The following is an 18,222-nucleotide window of genomic DNA, read 5'->3' as shown; positions in this document are numbered from 1 at the left end:
AATTTCATGATGTCATTTTTTCCTGCTGTGTAGTACTCCATTGTGTAAATGTACCACATTTTCCAGTACCAACTATTATTTAATAAACAAAACAGTATCTCAAGTAATACAAAATTTCTAGTTAGAAACCATTTGATTTAAGGAACTGTTACCTTAAATGACTAAATCTAGTATTTGAAAACATGACAGGATCTATTTTTGTTAACATCAAATTGTTATATCTATATTTCAGGATTACACCGTAAACATTTTTTATATTGCTAGGTTATTTAAAGAGACATTTTTATTCTAAATGGTATTCCCCCAAAAGAAATGATTTTTAATTTTTTAATAAAAAGTGTATTCCCAGAGACAGTGACTGCCTTGTTAAGAGTAAATGATTGATTTATAGTTTTCTAAGATTAACCCTATTAACAGAACCTTGTAAAATGTTATAACATTTTTATTCCATACAGTGAACCAATAGATGAAAGATGAAAGCAGTCAGTCTTGTCAAATCTGTAACAATTTACATGTAACATGTACTGAACTAACAAAGAAGGCCAACTCTTGACTCCTTTTGTTGATGATCTGTAGATCACCACATATTGACAGCAGAGAGAACATATCTTAACATCATTCTATTTAAAAATAGATTGTTTAGAGGCATGATTTTTAAAGCAAGATAACCAAATTTAATAAGATTTTAGAATTTCTAAGAAAATATCCATAAGCATCACTGCCAATGCCTGTGTACTCCTTGAAGGTTTCAAGGTAAGAGTGCAGGCTCTGGCTCTGGAACTCTATCTGGGCAGAGAATAGATTATATTTTCAAAGCAGTGCAGGTGAGCCCAGGTTAGAAACAATCTCCTTCTTTCCTAATGAACCTGAGGGCTTATGGGTCAAGGGATAGCACTTAATAGTATCATTTGTTGACTCTACAGATATATATAAAAAAAAACTGTCAAAGATACTGTTGGATCCTCCTGGATATTGGAAGTAGACACGATCGCCAGGCAAAATAAAAAAAAAAAAAAGATACTGTTGGATATTCTGAATAACTTTTCAAAGCTGTGAGTTTGATGGCAGTATCTAGCAGCCTCCTTTAATCAGGGTACATGTGTGGTTAGGGTGTGGACCCTGGAATTAGCTTTTGTTAAGAAGAATTGAAAGCCAGGTTAAAGGACAACCAATTAAACTAGAATGCAGTCCCCACACCAGTCAGATGATAGGCTTAGATACAAGGTTTCCCTGTTCATAGCATCCTCAAATGCTATTTCTAGAGATACTAAGGATAGAGTAATTATTATTTGCTTCTCTGCTATTTGAGACATTTAGGATATGGGTGCAGACTCTGAGACCCTCCACTGGGCATGAAAATTCATCTCTTTGTCATGTGAGACATGAAAAGTAATTCATCTTTAGATAAGGAGAGTTTTGATTTGGTTTTGGTCAGACCTATATGATCAGAGCTGGTCAGGCCTACACAGCCAGAGCAGAAGCAGCAGACTTCTGGAAGGTCTTAATTCCCATGCAACCTTGTTCTTTAGGCTAGATGCATCTTACTGTGGTGTGATGGTGCTTCATCTAAGGGAATGGCTTATTCTGTGAACTTCCTGCCATGCAAGTATATTATAAATTTAACCCATTTTTCTCAAGCATTCAAACTTTTATGACTAATTTTTATATACCTGATTTTAATATTTTACATTAAACAAACTTTGTTTATATTAAACTTGTTTTGTTTTGTTTGTTTTATGCTTAATTTTGATAGACTATACAGAATACTATATGATAGTAGCCAAACTTATTCTGAGATTGTTGCTTGGAATTAAGTGAATTATATTTGTATTGAGCATGACTGGCCATTAATTTTTACATTTTAATTATCTTTAACAGTTTACAAGTTTATAAGATTAGGATTATACAATTTTTAAGTTTTAACCTTAAAACACAATTCTTAAATTAAAGGTCATTAGTATCAAAGTAAGCATTTATTTATTTATTATGTATATAATATTCTGTCTGCGTGTATCCCTGAAGGCCAGAAGAGGGCCCCAGACTTCATTACAGATGGTTGTGAGCCACCCATGTGGTTGCTGGGAATTGAACTCAGGACCTTTGGAAGAGCAGGCAATGCTCTTAACCACCGAGCCATCTCTCCAGCCCCCATTTTTTTAAAATATGATCCAGTTCCACCAAATAGCTAAAACTTAACAAAATTAGCAAAAACATAAGTGAAGTCACGTTACCTAAGATCACAATGAAGTCACATGGCACGTACTCTTTTTAACCTTAGTAAAGTTGGTGGTCAAGTCACATGACTGCTAGGTCATCAGCCAAGATGTAGCAAGCCACATTGTACTCCCAGGTGAGCTGTTAGACACACACCCTTTTCCTGAACAAGAGTTGATTCCAAGTTACATGCATAGTATATTCTACCAAATTATCTATGCATCCTTTTAAAATCACACTCAATGAACTTATAAGCCCTCAAATACAAAAGTTTTTTTTCAACAAAAGCTTTAAAGATAGCAAACAAAACAAAGGAAAAGTGGGGAGAATTCAAGGAGTTAAAACATCTTTCCTTCTACCAGGCAGTGGTAGTGCACACCTTTAATCCTAGCTCTACGGAGAGACAGGCAGATTTTCTGTGAGTTCAAGGCCAGAACAGCCAGAGCTATATAGTGAAATCCTGTCTTTAAAAGCTAAAAATAAAACACCTTGTTATTTGTAACCTCTAAGAGAACTAGTTTTCTCCTTAGTTCTTCTCAAGAACAAAGTGTCTTTTCCTAAGCTGTTGTGGTTTGTTCTCCTCCTGTCACAGAGTCAGGTGGCCAGCCTGACCTAGAACAGACTTTGGAAGAAACTTTAAATAAACATGCTTGGTCTAGAGCAGACAAGACAACTCCAACTCCAGAGCTCACATTTTTAGTAGAATAGAACAATAAAAAAAATTTTAATATTATCCATACCCAAAAAGACATTCAATTCTAAGACTGAACCCAGTGATCTACATATCTATAACCAGTTTGTATGTGTCTGCAGATGGGGCCGACAATCAAAAATGCTTACTTCTTAGCTTTAAAGATTCAAACAGCCAGGATGGTCTACAGAGCTAGTTCCAGGACAAGCACCAAAGCTAAAGAGAAATCTTGTCTTGAAAAAAAAAAAGATACAAACAAGATTATCTAGGCTTGGATATACAGGCTAGACCAAAAGCAGAAGACAAGAGTTCAGTACAGTCTCAGGAACTGATAAAGATTAGAGGCCCAGAAGAAACAGTGGGAGACATTCTGAGTGTGGTTGTAAACTAGAACCTTGAGAAAGATTAAAGTTAACTATGAGTTTTATGGGGGAGGGAGCCTCAGATCATGCTTCCATTCCATTATTTAAATCATTTTAGATACTAAAAATCGAAAGCTCCAAATGAGCCAGCAGTGGCCATTTCTCCAATGTATTTTGAGGCCAGATTTGCATGAAAAGGCTAAAGAAAATCACTAGTTTAAATTCTACAGAAAAATTTGAAGCAGATGAGGGACACGAACAAAAAAAAAAAATGGGTCAAATCCAATTGCATAGAGCATCTTCTACGTCTTGCAGTGACTTAATGCACCTAGAAAGTAAGGGGGTGTCTCTAAATGTTATGGTTTCAGGATTAAGAAACCACAGGGTCAGTGGAAATTTCTCAGGGCTTTTGGCTGATCATCACGCCAATGGAAAGTCTCTGGTGCCTTTGACCCAGTGGGTCTTAAGGCAGAAGAAAGCTCAAGTGAACACCCAGACCTAACTAGGGGCCTTTAAGTTAAGTGCAACCCATTACCTTGTCCTGGCATTTTGTTACATTGCATGTGTGTTTTGGTCCCATCGTGGCCACCCACCAAGTTCAAACTGTCAGGGTGAGACAGCAAGGTGAAAGGAAGGGCTGAGCTGGAGAGTGAAAAGAAAGGCCCTCAGGTCCTAGAGCTGCCAGTCGGGGAGGTTGGGGACAACTTCCAGCTCCAGATGCCTTCCTAGGTCTTTCGGCACCAGTGTGTTAGATTACTTAAAGGCAGCTGTAGAGAGACAGAAGGTAGAAAGAGAGGCTTGACCTGACCTTAGGCAGGGCCATGTTTATTCACAGTTGGGGGCACTTTGTCACCATGAGTATGGGTGACCAGATTGCCCACAGAAGAAGATGGGATGAGGGTCTTTTATAAGGGTGAAAATGACCTCCATAGTCTGCAAGAGAAGCTGGGAAGCATAGTATTTCCGCAGAAAACTATCATACTCAATTAAAATTTACCTTATTGTTATTTTTTCAAGTCACCCAGATAATCAGCTTATTCAGTTTTCAAATAATCTTTTTTCAGTAGGTTAAATATTATCTTTATTATATATTAATTAACCCACTTTAGGAATCAAGAAAGTTTTCCTGGAAGAACATAGCTACACTTTCCCCTTCCCTTCCTTATTCATTGGCTTTGGAGTTAAGCATTGCACATTCTAGGTCATTTGGATTCCTTCTGTCTACCATGTTGCACCTATGCTCATCCTGTGAGGAGGCTTTTTCATCCTGGTGTAAATGTCAGTTTGTATTTTTTTACTTCTCTGTGAGGTTGTTGGTTTTCTAAGTGGTTTTTTTTTTTTTTGCATATGGGCGTTTTGTTGATACATATGCTTGTGTACCACATGCATGCTTGGTGCCCTCAGAGGTCAGAAGGTGTCAGATTCCCTGGAACTGGAATTTACAGATATGGTTGTGAGCTGCCATGTGGATGTTAAAAATCAAACTCAGGTCCTAAGAGCAGACAGTGCTCTTAACCACTGAGCCATCTCTCCAGCCCCTCTGTGGGCAATTTTAAGGCAAAGACTGAATAATTTTCATCATTAACAGTTCAATATTTAACCCATAATAGGTGGCTAATATTATTTTTAATGAACAAAAAAACAAATGATAAATGAATTTTTTACATTTTTGGGCATAATCTAGGGAGGTGAAGAATGTTCCCAGAGCAGCATGATACAGTGTTAGAGCAAGAAAGGCACAGCTGCAGACACTGCCTGTGTGACTGCAGTACCAAACCCAGAATGGCTTCTATAGGAGCAAGAAGATGCAGAGGGTGAAAGTAGATTACACACCTGTAATCTCAGCATTTGGGAGTCTGAAGCAGGAGGATCACTACAAGTTTGATGCCTATCCAGGCTACATGGTGAATACCAGATCAGCCAGGGATATATAGCCAGACCCTATTTCAAGAAACCAAAATAGATGATAGACAGACGGACAATAGCAGCAGTCTTAGGCCAGCAAAGTGTCTCACCATATAAAGGCACTTACCACCAACCCTGACAACTTGAGTCCAATTCCTGAGTCATACATAATGGAAGAATAGAATCGGTCCCAAAAACTGTCCTTTCACCTCCAGAGATATGTTCACATACACAAAGAATGGTAAGGTAAGCCTTGCACTTAGGCCTTACCTTTGAATGTTAAAGGCATGCCAGTCAGTGTTGTTCTTTGCTAATGATAGGCTCTACAATCGGATAAGGAAGTGGAGGACCACCTTACACTCCTTCTAGAGCAAGTAGCATCCCAAGAAAATACTCTGCTGAAGACCGCAGCTCCAAACCTACGAGCACAGGAGAACTTAAAAGCTGTCAGAGACAAGTTTCAAGAATCTGCAGATGGTAAAATTTAGTTTATAGTTGTTAGCAAGATATGCTTGGATGTTCTATTTCTGTATGTGCCAGCAGCTTCCTTGAATTGTACCTTTCTTTTATTATATATTTTTCTGTGTTGCCTTATATTAATATGTGTTTAATTCTGAAATACAAAATGTTTTCCTTCATGAAGAACATTCTGCTTTACTTTAAAAATAGGTTATTGGGGGTTCGGAATATAGTTCTGTTGGACAAATATCTAATGTACATGAAACATGGGTTCCATTTCCAAATTTTCATAAACGGGTTTAGAGGCATGAACCCACCTATAATACAAGAACTCTGGAGATAGAGACAGGAGCATCAGAAGTTCAAGGTCACCCTCAACCACATAGTGAATTTAAGGCTAGCCTGGCTACATAAAACTCTGTCTTAACAAAAAAAGTAGGCTTGCTAACTATTTTAAAACATATAATTAAGATTTTTCTTTTTTTGGTTGTGTTTGTTTGTTTGTTTGTTTGTTTTTGTTTTTTTCGAGACAGGGTTTCCCTGTGTAACAGTCTTAGCTGTCCTGGAACTAGCTCTTGTAGACCAGGATGGTCTTGAACTCACAGAGATCCACCTGCCTCTGCCTCCCAAGTGCTGGGATTAAAGGCGTGCGCCACCACCGCCCAGCTATAATTAAGATTTTTCATACAAGAAAATAAGTACACTAAATACACTGTCAGGATTTAGTAATATTATTTAGACATTAGCTCTACCAGGAAAAGTATCATTGAGTTTAAAAGATGCCTTCTTATAATTTAGTATCAGTTATTTTGAAGGTAGATATATTCAAGACAACCAAACTCAAAAAACAGTTCTGAAATATTCTACATAATAAATTTTAAGAGAAGCACCCAATGATCTCAAAAATAAAGAATGTTGATTTTTTTTTCTTAGCTTTTGAAGCCAGCAGAAAGGAAGCGAGAGTATGTAGGCAAGAGTTTGAACAGGTGAAAAGACGGAGATATGATGCTTTCAGCCAGTGCTTTGAGCACATCTCAGTCTCAATTGATCAAATCTACAAGAAGCTCTGCAGGAACAGCAGTGCCCAGGTGTGTTTTTCAACCCCCAGTACCACAGAAGCTTAGAGTAACTGATGGTGTTTGTTGTTTTCTGGTGAGAAATAAATGACCACTGCATAGTCCTTGAATGATATAGGTGCAAAGTCAATTTAGAAGATTTCTCATATCAAGACATGTGCTCTGGATTCCAGCACTATCCTGGCATCACTGACTAATCAGAGCCACTTGGGTCTATTTTTCCACTTGAAACATGAGTAGAGTTGGTTCATTTGATTTCTAAAATTTCTTTTTAAACGCTGAAATTCTATTCTCTGTTACTAAATTGACTTTATGGAAGTACTTGTCTCTGTGGTAAAGATGGGATCAGGGTAGAAAAAATAGTTGTTATGATCAGCACATCAAAAGAAGACTAAAAGGTGGGATCAAATCCAGATAAGATCCATTGAAAGAATCTCTGGCCCACTGTATTATCCACTCCAGTTGTATATCAGTAGCCACAGCAAATACTTGTAGAATCAAATGTGGGAAAAGATGTAGGTCAGGATTTATGTACCAGCTCTGCTTGGGCTCACATTATGACTGAGATGATCCGAATTCTGAATGTTAGAATTTCAACTAAACATAACTTATTTTCAGTAAAATAAGCATATTAGCTCATTGAAAACAGGAGTCATACAAATACCTATTTGGCCCATCGTAAATACCAGGTAGATGGAGCAATAAGTAAGTTGACGAAGACTGTTTTTGTAAGTCTGTGGCTTCTGCTGCTAAGGTTTGAATGGAATTATGGTGGAAAGGCCTGGGCCTTGGATATTTTGAACATTCTCTTTCCCTCATCCCAGATAACCCTGATGTCTGTGGTTAAATGCAGAATTTAATGTATTTACAGGTATTATCATTTTTCCATCAAAACTGAGGAAAACCTAACCAAGAGAAAGAATATTTTCACTTAAATATGTTGCTACTCAATTTGAAATGTATTGGTTACTTTTCTAATATGGCTAAGTAAATGTGTTTCAGGCATTTCTTAGCCCAGAGAATGCTGAAGAACCTTATTTAGATGGAATTAGCTATAACTGTGTGGCTCCAGGCAAACGGTTTATGCCCATGGACAATTTGTCAGGAGGAGAAAAGTGTGTGGCTGCTTTGGCTCTTCTGTTTGCTGTGCACAGGTAAGACCACAAGTTACCAACGGCATCTTTCTACAAAAAAAAAAAATCTATAATTATTTTTTTAATAATATTTACCAAAGCCATTTTTTCAGTCATAAATTGAAGTTTGATTTAGGTCTATAGCAAATTAGAAAATCTTCAAGTATAGTCTTTGACAAATGTTGTCGATAGTAGTTTTCTAGTTTTACTTTTTAAAGGAAAGTATTTGGATAATCTAAATATGATCTCAAGATTGCCAAAAATGAACAATAAGCAGTGACCTAATTTACAAATTACTTTCCTAGGCTATACTCAGAGCCCTGCTGTATAATGAAAGCAAAATATTTCTTCCCTTAAAAAAGGGAGTAGGGGGGCTGGAGAGATGGCTCAGAGGTTAAGAGCATTGCCTGCTCTTCCAAATGTCCTGAGTTCAATTCCCAGCAACCACATGGTGGCTCAGAACCATCTGTAATGGGGTTTGGTGCCCTCTTCTGGCCTGCAGGCATACACACAGAAAGAATATTTTATACATAATAAATAAATAAATAAATAAATAAATATTTTTAAAGGGAGTGGGGGGGGCTTAACATTCTCATTTCCATTGATGATGGTTATACTGTTTCCTTTGAAATATAAATCAAGAAATGAAAGTTGGGTAAAATTAAGACAACAGCCTTCAGCATTCACAGTAGGCAGCACCAGTTTAAGTGCCGCTCTCTTCCCATCACTAAGAAGGAACATAGGAATCTGACTTCTGGTCTCAAGAAAGGAATGGGACAGGCTCCCCAGGAGAGGTACAGAGAAAAACCATGTGGGCTGGGGAGGGACTCCAGATGCAGGATCACAGCAGAATGCGATTCTCACTAGGTAGCACCCTATCCCTTCACTCTACTAAATAGTCACACTTTCAGGTACTGTTGTAGGCTCTGGAGATTCCTGTGAACAAAACAAAGTGTCTTTCCTGTAAATAGTTCATTACTTCCAGCATTGATGGCGCACACCTTTAATCTCAGCACTCAGGTGGCAGAGGCAGGTGGATCTCTGAATTTGAGGCCAGCCTGGTCTACAAAGTGAGTTCCAGGACAGCCAGGGTTAGAGAGAAGGAAAACAAAACAAAAACTTCATTTTTGCTGGAGCTATAACTCAGCAATAGAGTACATGTACATGTACTCCCATGTATGAGATCTTAGGCTCATTTACAACACCATTGTGGGGTGTAGTAAAACACGTTTGTTTAAAAAAAACTTTCATTGGAGATAAAGTAGATTTGTAAACTATTTCCCTAATATAGAAAATATTTGAAAAATGACAAATCCCATAGGAAAAAAAATAAAGGAATGGAGATATGTGAAGCCCTGAAGCACTTTACAATAATAAAACAATTAGAATAGGTAAGAATTAAGGAAACAAGCTGTTTGGGTGTAGCTAAGGCAAGACTGCTCTAGATATAATAAAGAATAGCAAGTGCAAAAACCCTGAGTCCAAAGTGGCCTTAGCATGTGTAGAGTGATAGGCACAGGGTTAGGATGCTGTTGTACCAAGCAAGGTGAAAGGTAGTGGTGGCTTGGGACAATATGAGAGATAAAAGGTTGAGCTGGGCAGTGGTGGCACACGCCTTTAATCCCAGCACTCAGGAGGCAGAGGCAGGTGGAGTTTGAGGCCAGCCTGGTCACAACAGACCTCAAAGCTACAGAGAAACTCTGTTTTGAAAAACCTTGAGAGAGACGGGGGGGGGGTGTAGAGGGGGGTAGTGGAGGGAGGGAGGGAGGTTGTTACAAATAGGCATGGAATGTGAAGGTGTCACTTATGACTCCATGGTTTTAGCCTAAATAACTATAATTGCTGCCACTAACTGCCCACAGGAGAGAAGAGGTGGAAGAGAGGGAGATGATGATTTAATACTCATGTGCAATCCAGTATGCAGACATGTGAGAAGAGAACTCACTGAAATGTGTGGGAGCTGGGCATGGTGGCACCAAAAGTCTCCCAGAGTCTCACAAAGGTTTTGTGTACACTAAGTAGTTGCCTCTAAGTCTTCATAAAGCAAATAGGAAGTTACTCATATGCATGTCATTTTTTCTAGTTTTCGGCCTGCTCCATTCTTTGTTTTAGATGAAGTAGATGCAGCCCTGGACAATACTAACATTGGCAAAGTAAGTTTTTTTCTGCTTTCAATTTCTTCTCCCCACCCCACCCTTTGGATTTTCAAGATAGTGTGTTCTCTGTGTGACCTACGCCATCCTAGAACTTGCTCTGTAGACCAGGCTGGCCTCCAACTCAGAGATCTGCCTGCCTCTGCCTCCTGGAGTGCTGGGATTAAAGGCGTGCACTACCCTCCACTCCCACTTTGGGCTTCTGCTTTCAATTTCTAATAGGACATTTTTGTTCTAGTTTTTTTTCTGTTGCTGTGACAAAACCATGGCCAAAGGCAACTTAGTGAAAAAAGAGCTTATTTGAATTGTACTTTAAGTCATAATCCATAACTAAGGAAAGCCAGGACAAACACTCAAGCATAAGCTAGACCATTTGATGGCTTGTTTGCCAAACAAGATAAAATGAACAAACCACTCAAAACTTGGGTGCAGGAGAACTAAGACTCAGACTTTAATTTATTAAGGTAGTACTTGCCAAGTCCCTACCATAGGTCTGGGTCAGAGTACACTGGTTCTAACTGCTCTGAATTCAGGATAACTTTGCTTCTGACGTACCATCTACAGCATAGTAATGAGATAGACTAAAAAGCCACATCCACAGAAGGAACTCTGGTTTTAGAGGCCATGGTAGTAACCATGATACAGGAATGGAAGTCTTGGAACAGAGATGTTATGTGATGGTCTGGATATAAAATGTCCCCCACATAAAGGCTGTGGCACTGGGAAGGGATTTTCTTCAATTGAGCTTCATAAAGGAAGCTTTAAAGGGTAGGGCGTTAGGGTAGGGTGGAGGGATGTTAGGTGGTTCCAGGTATTCCCTTGAGGATACCAGGACTTCCCTTAGACCCTTTGCTTCTCTGAAATTACAGGTGTGCACCACCACACCCCAATTATTTTACTTATTTCCTTGGAATTGAGTTTCTTGGATGAGCTAGAATTCATATTTAACCAAAACTTGATTATGAAACCATATACACTTTCCACATTTTCCTAATCTTTAACCTTTGAGTTATCAACTCAAATGTGATTTTGAAAACTAAAAGGAAAGAAAGAGAATCATTGTTCCCAGAGCTCAAAGGAGGCTGGTGAAATGTGTGCTTTTTATTTCCTCCCAGGTTTCAAGTTACATCAAAGAGCAGAGTCAGGAACAGTTTCAGATGATAATCATTTCCCTGAAAGAGGAGTTCTACTCCAGAGCTGATGCACTGATAGGCATCTACCCAGAGGTAAGAGAACAGGGGCAAGGACAGGCCCCATAAACTCCTCTGGCCCTGCCATTCTTGGGATTTCTTTCCACATCCATATAGTCCAAGAATTTGCAGACACTGTTGGGTCTCCATAGTGAGTAAATATAAACCAAATGACTTTTAAAGAGTAGTATTTGTGAGTAATTACTCAGACACCCTCCTTTACAGAAACAGATTTAAGATATTTTAAGTGAAAGAAGGAAATTAAAACTGTAGGGCATGGCCACAGATGGCTCAGCACTTGCTCTACCAAGCTTGTTGACCTGAGTTTGATCCTCCAGACCCACATGATCAAAAAAGAAAACTAACTCATCCCTTCCACACACACAAATATGTATAGTAAAAAGTATCTTTAAAATGGCATGGTAGTATGGTAGTTGTTTTACAAACAGTGGTACATTGTAACATCGGTTAATACTGTGTTTCTCCTTTCTAACTTGTGACATGCAAAGATGTAATATATCAAAAAACAAGTTCACTCAGTGCTACAAAGGGTAAAGGAACTTTTATGATTTCAACACACCTGGGTTTTTTTTTTGTTGTTGTTGTTGTTGTTTTGTTTCGAGACAGAGTTTCGCTGTGTAGCCTGTCCTGGAGCTAGCTCTTGTAGACCAGGCTGGCCTCTATCTCACAGAGATCCGCCTGCCTCTGCCTCCCAAGTGCTGGGATTAAAGGCGTGCGCCACCACCACCTAGCCAACACACCTGTCTTAAAGCCATTCAAACAAATACTTTTTAACTCAAAAATTGAGCGTAAGGCCATTGAGATGGCTCAGCTGGTAAAGGCGCCAGCTGCCAAGCCTAAAACGTAAGCTCCGTCACCCAGACGCACAGTGAAAGGAGAGAACTAAGCCTTGCAAGTTGTCCTTTAACCTTCACATCTGTACCCTGCAGACACACACACACATACACAAAATAAAATTTTAAAATAATTTAAAACCTGAGGCAAGGGAGTAGAGCAATAGTTCAAGACCTTCAGTTTTTAGGCAGTTCCCCTTTAAGCTAACATAAAAATTAATTTACTGAGCCAGGTGTGGTGGTGCATGCCTTTAATCCCAGCACCCAGGAGCCAGAAGCAGGCAAATTTCTCTAAATTTCAGGAGCCTGATCTATGTACTGAGTTCCAGGACAGAGAAATGTAGAGAAACCCTGAATCGAAAACAGAATAATCCCTTTTAAATGTAAATCAAGATTAACTATTGACCTCACTTTGAAAAATACCTCTCCTCTAAGCAGGAGAGTTGACTAAAACTGGCCTCCCTCCATTGCAGCACGATGAATGCATGTTCAGTCACGTGTTGACTCTGGACCTCTCAAAGTATCCAGACTCTGAAGACCAAGAGGGCAGCAGGAGACACCGGAAGCCCAGAGCATCACGAGCATCCCAGTCCTCGCAGTCCCCCCATTCTCGTTAGAAATGAGCATGTCTTTGAACAGCCGCCAGCTATACTCTGGCCCTGTAGAGTTAGGTCAGTCTCTGTTTAGATCCCATGTGTTATGGGAGAAAATTTCCTACAGTTTTAGTAAAACAGGTTGATAGCCCACTCAGGTTAAGGAGTGCTCAGCCCCATTCCAATAAGTTTCCTATAGCAGCAGTGAATGAAGTGTGTGGTTTTTGTTTTTTTAAGAACTTCTGTTTTGAAATAAATTGGTTTAAAGTTTCAAACTCTGCAGCATCTTTACGCTGGTCTTGCCTTGCATTTATCTTTAAGGGAAAGAGCTGGTTTGGTTTTATTTTATTGATCCTAGAGATGAAACCCAGACCCCTGTGTAAGTGTTCTACCACTGAGTACCTCCCAAACCTTAATAGTTTTTAAAGATAGCAATCATAGTGCAGTTTAAACTAATGAACCTGGCTTATATGGGAAATTATTTCAGAGGAAGTGTGTGTCAGTACTGAAAACAAGTAAAATAACCTCCACAAGTTTTAAAAGCAGGAAACTTTTGATGGTGAAACTGAATCATCTGCTTTAGTATAATACTAATTTTTCTAAATCTAGTTTATCTAAAGGATGTATAGAACTGTAAGGTGCTGCCTGGTAACAGCAATTTCATATAAATGCTGTTGCTTGGAGGAAGGAATATGGACAATTTTCAGCAGTGTTAGTTCCTGTTTCAAAGTGGAACAAAAGGACTCTGCAGATCTTCATGGAAGTCAAATTTGGTCCAGCTGCCGACCCAGGAGCTGCCTCCTAAAGCCAAGGGTCACTTCTGAATAGAACTTGGTTTTTGTACACAGAACATGCTCTATGACTGCTTAGTAGACTGAGTCACAAGATTTAGTTCCACCCCGCATACACACACAGACACATACCCACAAACATACACAAAATAAAATGTAATAATGTTATTGAACTATATACCTCCCCTAGGAAAGCAAAGAGCTTTTTTATACATTAATTAGCTATGAAATACATAAATGCTATAGTTAAAAGTCAATTTACCCTGAAAGAGCCCTGATGTTAACTTATGGGAAAAGTGGGTATGAAGAGGGATGTCTGAAGCTCAGTCTACTGTGGAGGAGGCTCATTGTGCACATGGGAGCTAGAGAGGCTCTGAGCTTTAGGGAGCTGCAGAGTGAAGATTTCAGGGTATTCTCAGTTCCAAGAAACTGTGTGTGATCTGCAGCATCCACTTAGATCAGAAGATTCTTGAAGGACTAGTTTCCAGCTTTAGTGAGGCTATAATGAGGTTCTCAAGTAGTTTATGTGAACTACCTGACTCTTGAGCTCTGGACAGTAACCACTAGAGAGGGCCAGAGCTTGTTAGCTAACTTTGTGTTTCTCACTAGTAAAAGTGAGAAGCAAATACCCTGTGCTGAGACTGTTTCCTTCTAATACATGAATCATATTGGAATAAAAGAACATCCAAAAACACCATAAAACTGACAGGTTTCAGTATGATTGAGAGAATGGACACACACAAATAATAATTTTTAAAAAATAAGTCAGAGGACTTTTTAACTATAAAACAGTGTGGCTGGAGTGAGAATGGCTCTGGTAGGGTCTTATGTTTGATGGAACTGTTTGAGAAAGATTAGGAGGTGTGACCCTGTTGGAGATGTGTCACTAGGGGTAGACTTTGAAATTCAACAGACTTTATACCTTTCCCAATTAGCTTTCTCTCTCCCTGCCTCCTGCTTATGGATCAGATGTAAGTTCTTAGCTACTGCTCTAGGGCCATGCCTGCTGGCCTCTGCCATGGTCATGGAGTCAGTCTCTGAAACTAAGCCCCATTAAGTGCTTTCTTCTATTAAACACACACACACACACCATAACAAAAGACTGAATACAGCTATATTAGTTTATTATAGCAAGAAAACTCAGATCCTTCAGTGTGACACTAAAGCTTCTGATGGGCTGTGAATTTGTTTTGTAGTTTGCATCCTGCTTTTTCATTTATTTATTATTATTTTTTTATATTTATTGAGCTCTACATTTTTCTCTGCTCCCCTCCCTGCCGCTCCTGTCCCACAAGGTCCCATGCTCCCAATTTACTCAGGAGATCTTGTCTTTTTCTACTTTCTACTTCCCATGTAAATTAGATCTATGTAAGTCTCTCTTGGTGTCCTCATTGTTGTCTAAGTTCTCTGGGATCGTGGTTTGTAGGCTGGCTTTCTTTGCTTTATGTTTAAAAACCACCTGTGAGTGAATACATGTGATAATTGTCTGTGTCTGGGTTCTCACTCAAAATAATGTTTTCTATCTCCATTCATTTTCCTGCAAAATTCAAGCCGTCATTTTTTTCTGCTGTTTAGTACTTCATTGTGTAAATGTACTACATTTTCCTTATCCATTCTTCGGTGGAGGAGCATTTAGGTTGTTTCCCGGGTTCTGGCTATGACAAACAAAGCTGCTATGAACATAGTTGAGCACATGTCCTTATGGCATGATTGAGCATCCTTTGGATATATACCCAAAAGTGGTATTACTGGGTCTTGAGGAAGGTTGTTTCCTAATGTTCTGAGAAATCACCACACTGACATCCAAAGGGGTTGTAGCAATACAGAAGTGTTCCCTTTTCCCCACAACCTCTCCAGCATAAGTTGTCATCAGTGTTTTTGATCTTGGCCATTCTTACAGGTGTAAGATGGAATCTCAGATTGTTTTGATTTGCACTTCTCTGATGACTAAGGAAGGATGTTGAACATTTCCTTAAGTGTCTTTCAGCCATTTTAGATTCCTCTGTTGAGAGTTCTCTGTTTAGGTGTGTGGATTATGTGAACTTTTGGTGTCCAATTTCTTGAGTTCTTTGTATATTTTGGAGATCAGACCTCTGTCTGATGTGGGGTTAGTAAAGATCTTTTCCCATTCTGTAGGCTGTTGTTTTGTCTTGTTGACCGTGTCCTTTGCTTTACAGAAGCTTTTCGGTTTCAGGAGGTCCCATTTATTAATTGTTTCTCTCAGTGTCTGTGCTGCTAGGGTTATATTTAGGAAGTGGTTCCCTGTGCCAATGCATTCCAGTGTACTTCCCACTTTCTCTTCTGTAAGGTTCAGTGTGGCTGGCTTTATGTTGAGGTCTTTGATCCATTTGGACTTGAGTTTTGTGCATGGTGATAGATATGGGTCTATTTTCATTCTACATGTTGATATCCAGTTATGCCAGCACCACTTGTTAAATATGCTTTCTTTTTTCCATTTGATATTTTTTGCTTCTTTATCAAAGATCAGGTGTTCGAAGATGTGGATTGATATCCGGGTCTTCTATTTGGTTCCATTGGTCCTCCTGTCTGTTCTTATGCCAATACCAGGCTGTTTTCAGTACTGTAGTTCTGTAGTAGAGTTTGAAGTCAGGGATTGTGATGCCTCCAGAAGTTCTTTTATTGCACAGGATTGTTTTGGCTATCCTGAGTTTTTTGCTTTTCCATATGAAGTTGAGTAGCGTTCTTTCGAGGTCTGTGAAGAATTTTGCTGGGATTTTGATGGGCATTGCATTGAATCTGCTGCATCCTGCTTTTATAGCCAGCAGAATGTAATTTTGCTAAACTTTGCTAAACAAAGATCAACTTTAATATTTAATCTAGCTATCCCTGATAGCACTTGCATTTTGTAAATGTGTTTAAAAAAGAAAGTTTCACTGCTGAACCTGTAATCACATTTAACAGGCTGAGCAGGAGAACTGCTATGAGTTAGAAGCCAGCCTGGTCTACAAGGTGAAACTTTATCTCAAAATAACAATAATCTCTTTCTGTTGGCGTCTATGCATATATAAGTACAGGTGCCCACAGAATCTACAAGAGGACATTAGATTCCCTGGGTGGTTGAGAGTCACCTGATGTGGGTACTAGAAACCAAACTTGTTCCTCTACAAGAGCAGTATTAACTACTAAGCCATCTCTCTAGCTCCCAAAAACCAGTTTTCAAAAATTCTTATGTTTTTTTTTAATTAGAGACATTCAAAAGTAATCATTTGCTTGGTTTCACAGTTTAGTGACTAAATATTATCATTATATTACCATATCTTGTCATTAAAAAAAAACTGAGCACACAGGGTTGAATTTAAAATTTTATTTATAACCAGTGACATAAAAGTTTTTTCCCACACTTAAAAAGTGGGGGGTCTTTAGCCTGTTTCTGGCTTCTCCCTCATTCCTTGTCGCAACGTGTTTCCTGTTCTTAATTATCCCTGTCCCCTTGGGAGCTACAGTGCCATCCATGCAATGTGACAGGCAGGGTTTGGCAAGATATCAAAGAACCTGCCATCATATCAAAGATTAGTAGCCTCAAATGAGCCATGCAGGACCTGTTTCTAAGGAGTCTTCCTTTCAGGACTACTCTGCATAACATGGGAGCCTTTGCCATAGTCGCTATCAGAGGAACTCTGAGCATGGGTGTTTTCCAGAAGGAAACCTTGAATGTAGTTAAAATGTGGCAAGCCCTTTCAAAGTATTGCCTACCCCACTCCATGTAAATCTTAATAGAAACCATGGGAAGAGAACAGAAAAGATGGGCCGTATCCTAAAGAAGAAATAAGACTTGGATAGCTTAGAACTTAAGATCTGAAAGTTTAAAGCTTTGTCTTGTGCTTCGCTTTGACTTTCTAACTTCTAAGTCACTAAGTGGGTCTAGATAGCACTGAAGACTTTGAAGGAGTTCTTCAGACTCTGGACTTAACGCTTCCTACCAGGCAGTCTGCCATTTCTTTGAAAGAGAAATTACTAAAATGTCACAATTCCAAAGAAACCCAACTGACTGAGTAATCCCTTTAAAACAACCATTTTTTTCTAGTGGGTTGAGTGCCTCTACTTTCCACTTACTCTTTATATTTAACAATGAAACCAACACATCTTTAAAAAACTTTCTACAGTAAAGATGTTTCTACGTAAAGGTATAAAATATAATGTTTACGTCTTATTTTCTCTTTGGCAACTACTGTTGCTTGGACAGTCTTCACTCTCCTCCATGTATTGGAAAAATAACACCCTGACATAAGAAAACATGTCAAACAAGAAGAGGGAACAATACCAGGTACATCCCACCTCCCAATTTGGTCCCTGAGGTAGCTGTCCATTAGTCCTTACAGAGTATACCTGAAGTGTGTCCATGTCCCCTCCTGAGCAGCTAAGCACATAGTGGAGCTCTGTCACTCAACCACGAAGGCCACACACCCACATGGCTCTTTTGGGGTATGTAACAGTTCTCTATTGAGAGATCCATATGGAGTCCTCTGTACATTCCTCATCGCTTGGGCATGGCACTGTGGTTACAGAAGGCTGGTTTTCAAGTTTCAAGTTTTAAAATCTTCAGGACCCTCCAGCATCATCTGTTTAAAATATAAGAAATACCAAAGTGTTTCAGTTCACTAAAAATTGTATCAGGATTTGTTTCAGAAACTGCCTCACATGCTGAAAATTCTGAAAACCTTCCATAAAAGGAACAGTAGCCACTGTCTAGAAATGGCCTTGCTGAACTGTAAGTACTGCCAAGGACCAAGCCAATGTATGTGTGAAGAGACCTATGGAAATATCTACCCATGCACTTCAG

The 18,222-nt window shown here is 39.1% G+C and overlaps 2 protein-coding genes across 3 annotated transcripts in view; one reads left to right on the top strand and one right to left on the bottom strand.

Annotated features, from left to right (window-relative positions):
• Smc1b (structural maintenance of chromosomes 1B) overlaps nt 1–12,654 on the top strand; it is a 79,848-nt gene extending 67,194 nt beyond the window's left edge. Inside the window, exons 20-25 of the mRNA XM_038343890.1 lie at nt 5,493–5,649; nt 6,565–6,719; nt 7,710–7,861; nt 9,924–9,993; nt 11,109–11,219; nt 12,511–12,654. Of these exons, the coding sequence (XP_038199818.1) occupies nt 5,493–5,649; nt 6,565–6,719; nt 7,710–7,861; nt 9,924–9,993; nt 11,109–11,219; nt 12,511–12,654 (789 nt within the window). The remainder of the gene's footprint in view (nt 1–5,492; nt 5,650–6,564; nt 6,720–7,709; nt 7,862–9,923; nt 9,994–11,108; nt 11,220–12,510) is intronic.
• A 4,077-nt stretch (nt 12,655–16,731) lies between these two features.
• The window catches only part of Fam118a (family with sequence similarity 118 member A), a 28,476-nt gene continuing 26,985 nt past the window's right edge, over nt 16,732–18,222 (bottom strand). For both annotated transcript variants that reach the window (XM_038344105.1, XM_038344106.1), the window contains one exon: nt 16,732–18,001. In XM_038344105.1, coding sequence (XP_038200033.1) covers nt 17,982–18,001 — 20 coding nt within the window. In that variant the 3' untranslated portion in view covers nt 16,732–17,981. The remainder of the gene's footprint in view (nt 18,002–18,222) is intronic.

This window comes from Arvicola amphibius, chromosome 9 (genome assembly GCF_903992535.2).
Source record: "Arvicola amphibius chromosome 9, mArvAmp1.2, whole genome shotgun sequence".
Classification (NCBI taxonomy): domain Eukaryota; kingdom Metazoa; phylum Chordata; class Mammalia; order Rodentia; family Cricetidae; genus Arvicola; species Arvicola amphibius.
Note: the sequence above shows the minus strand (reverse complement) of the source record. Positions and strands in the feature narration are given on the sequence as shown.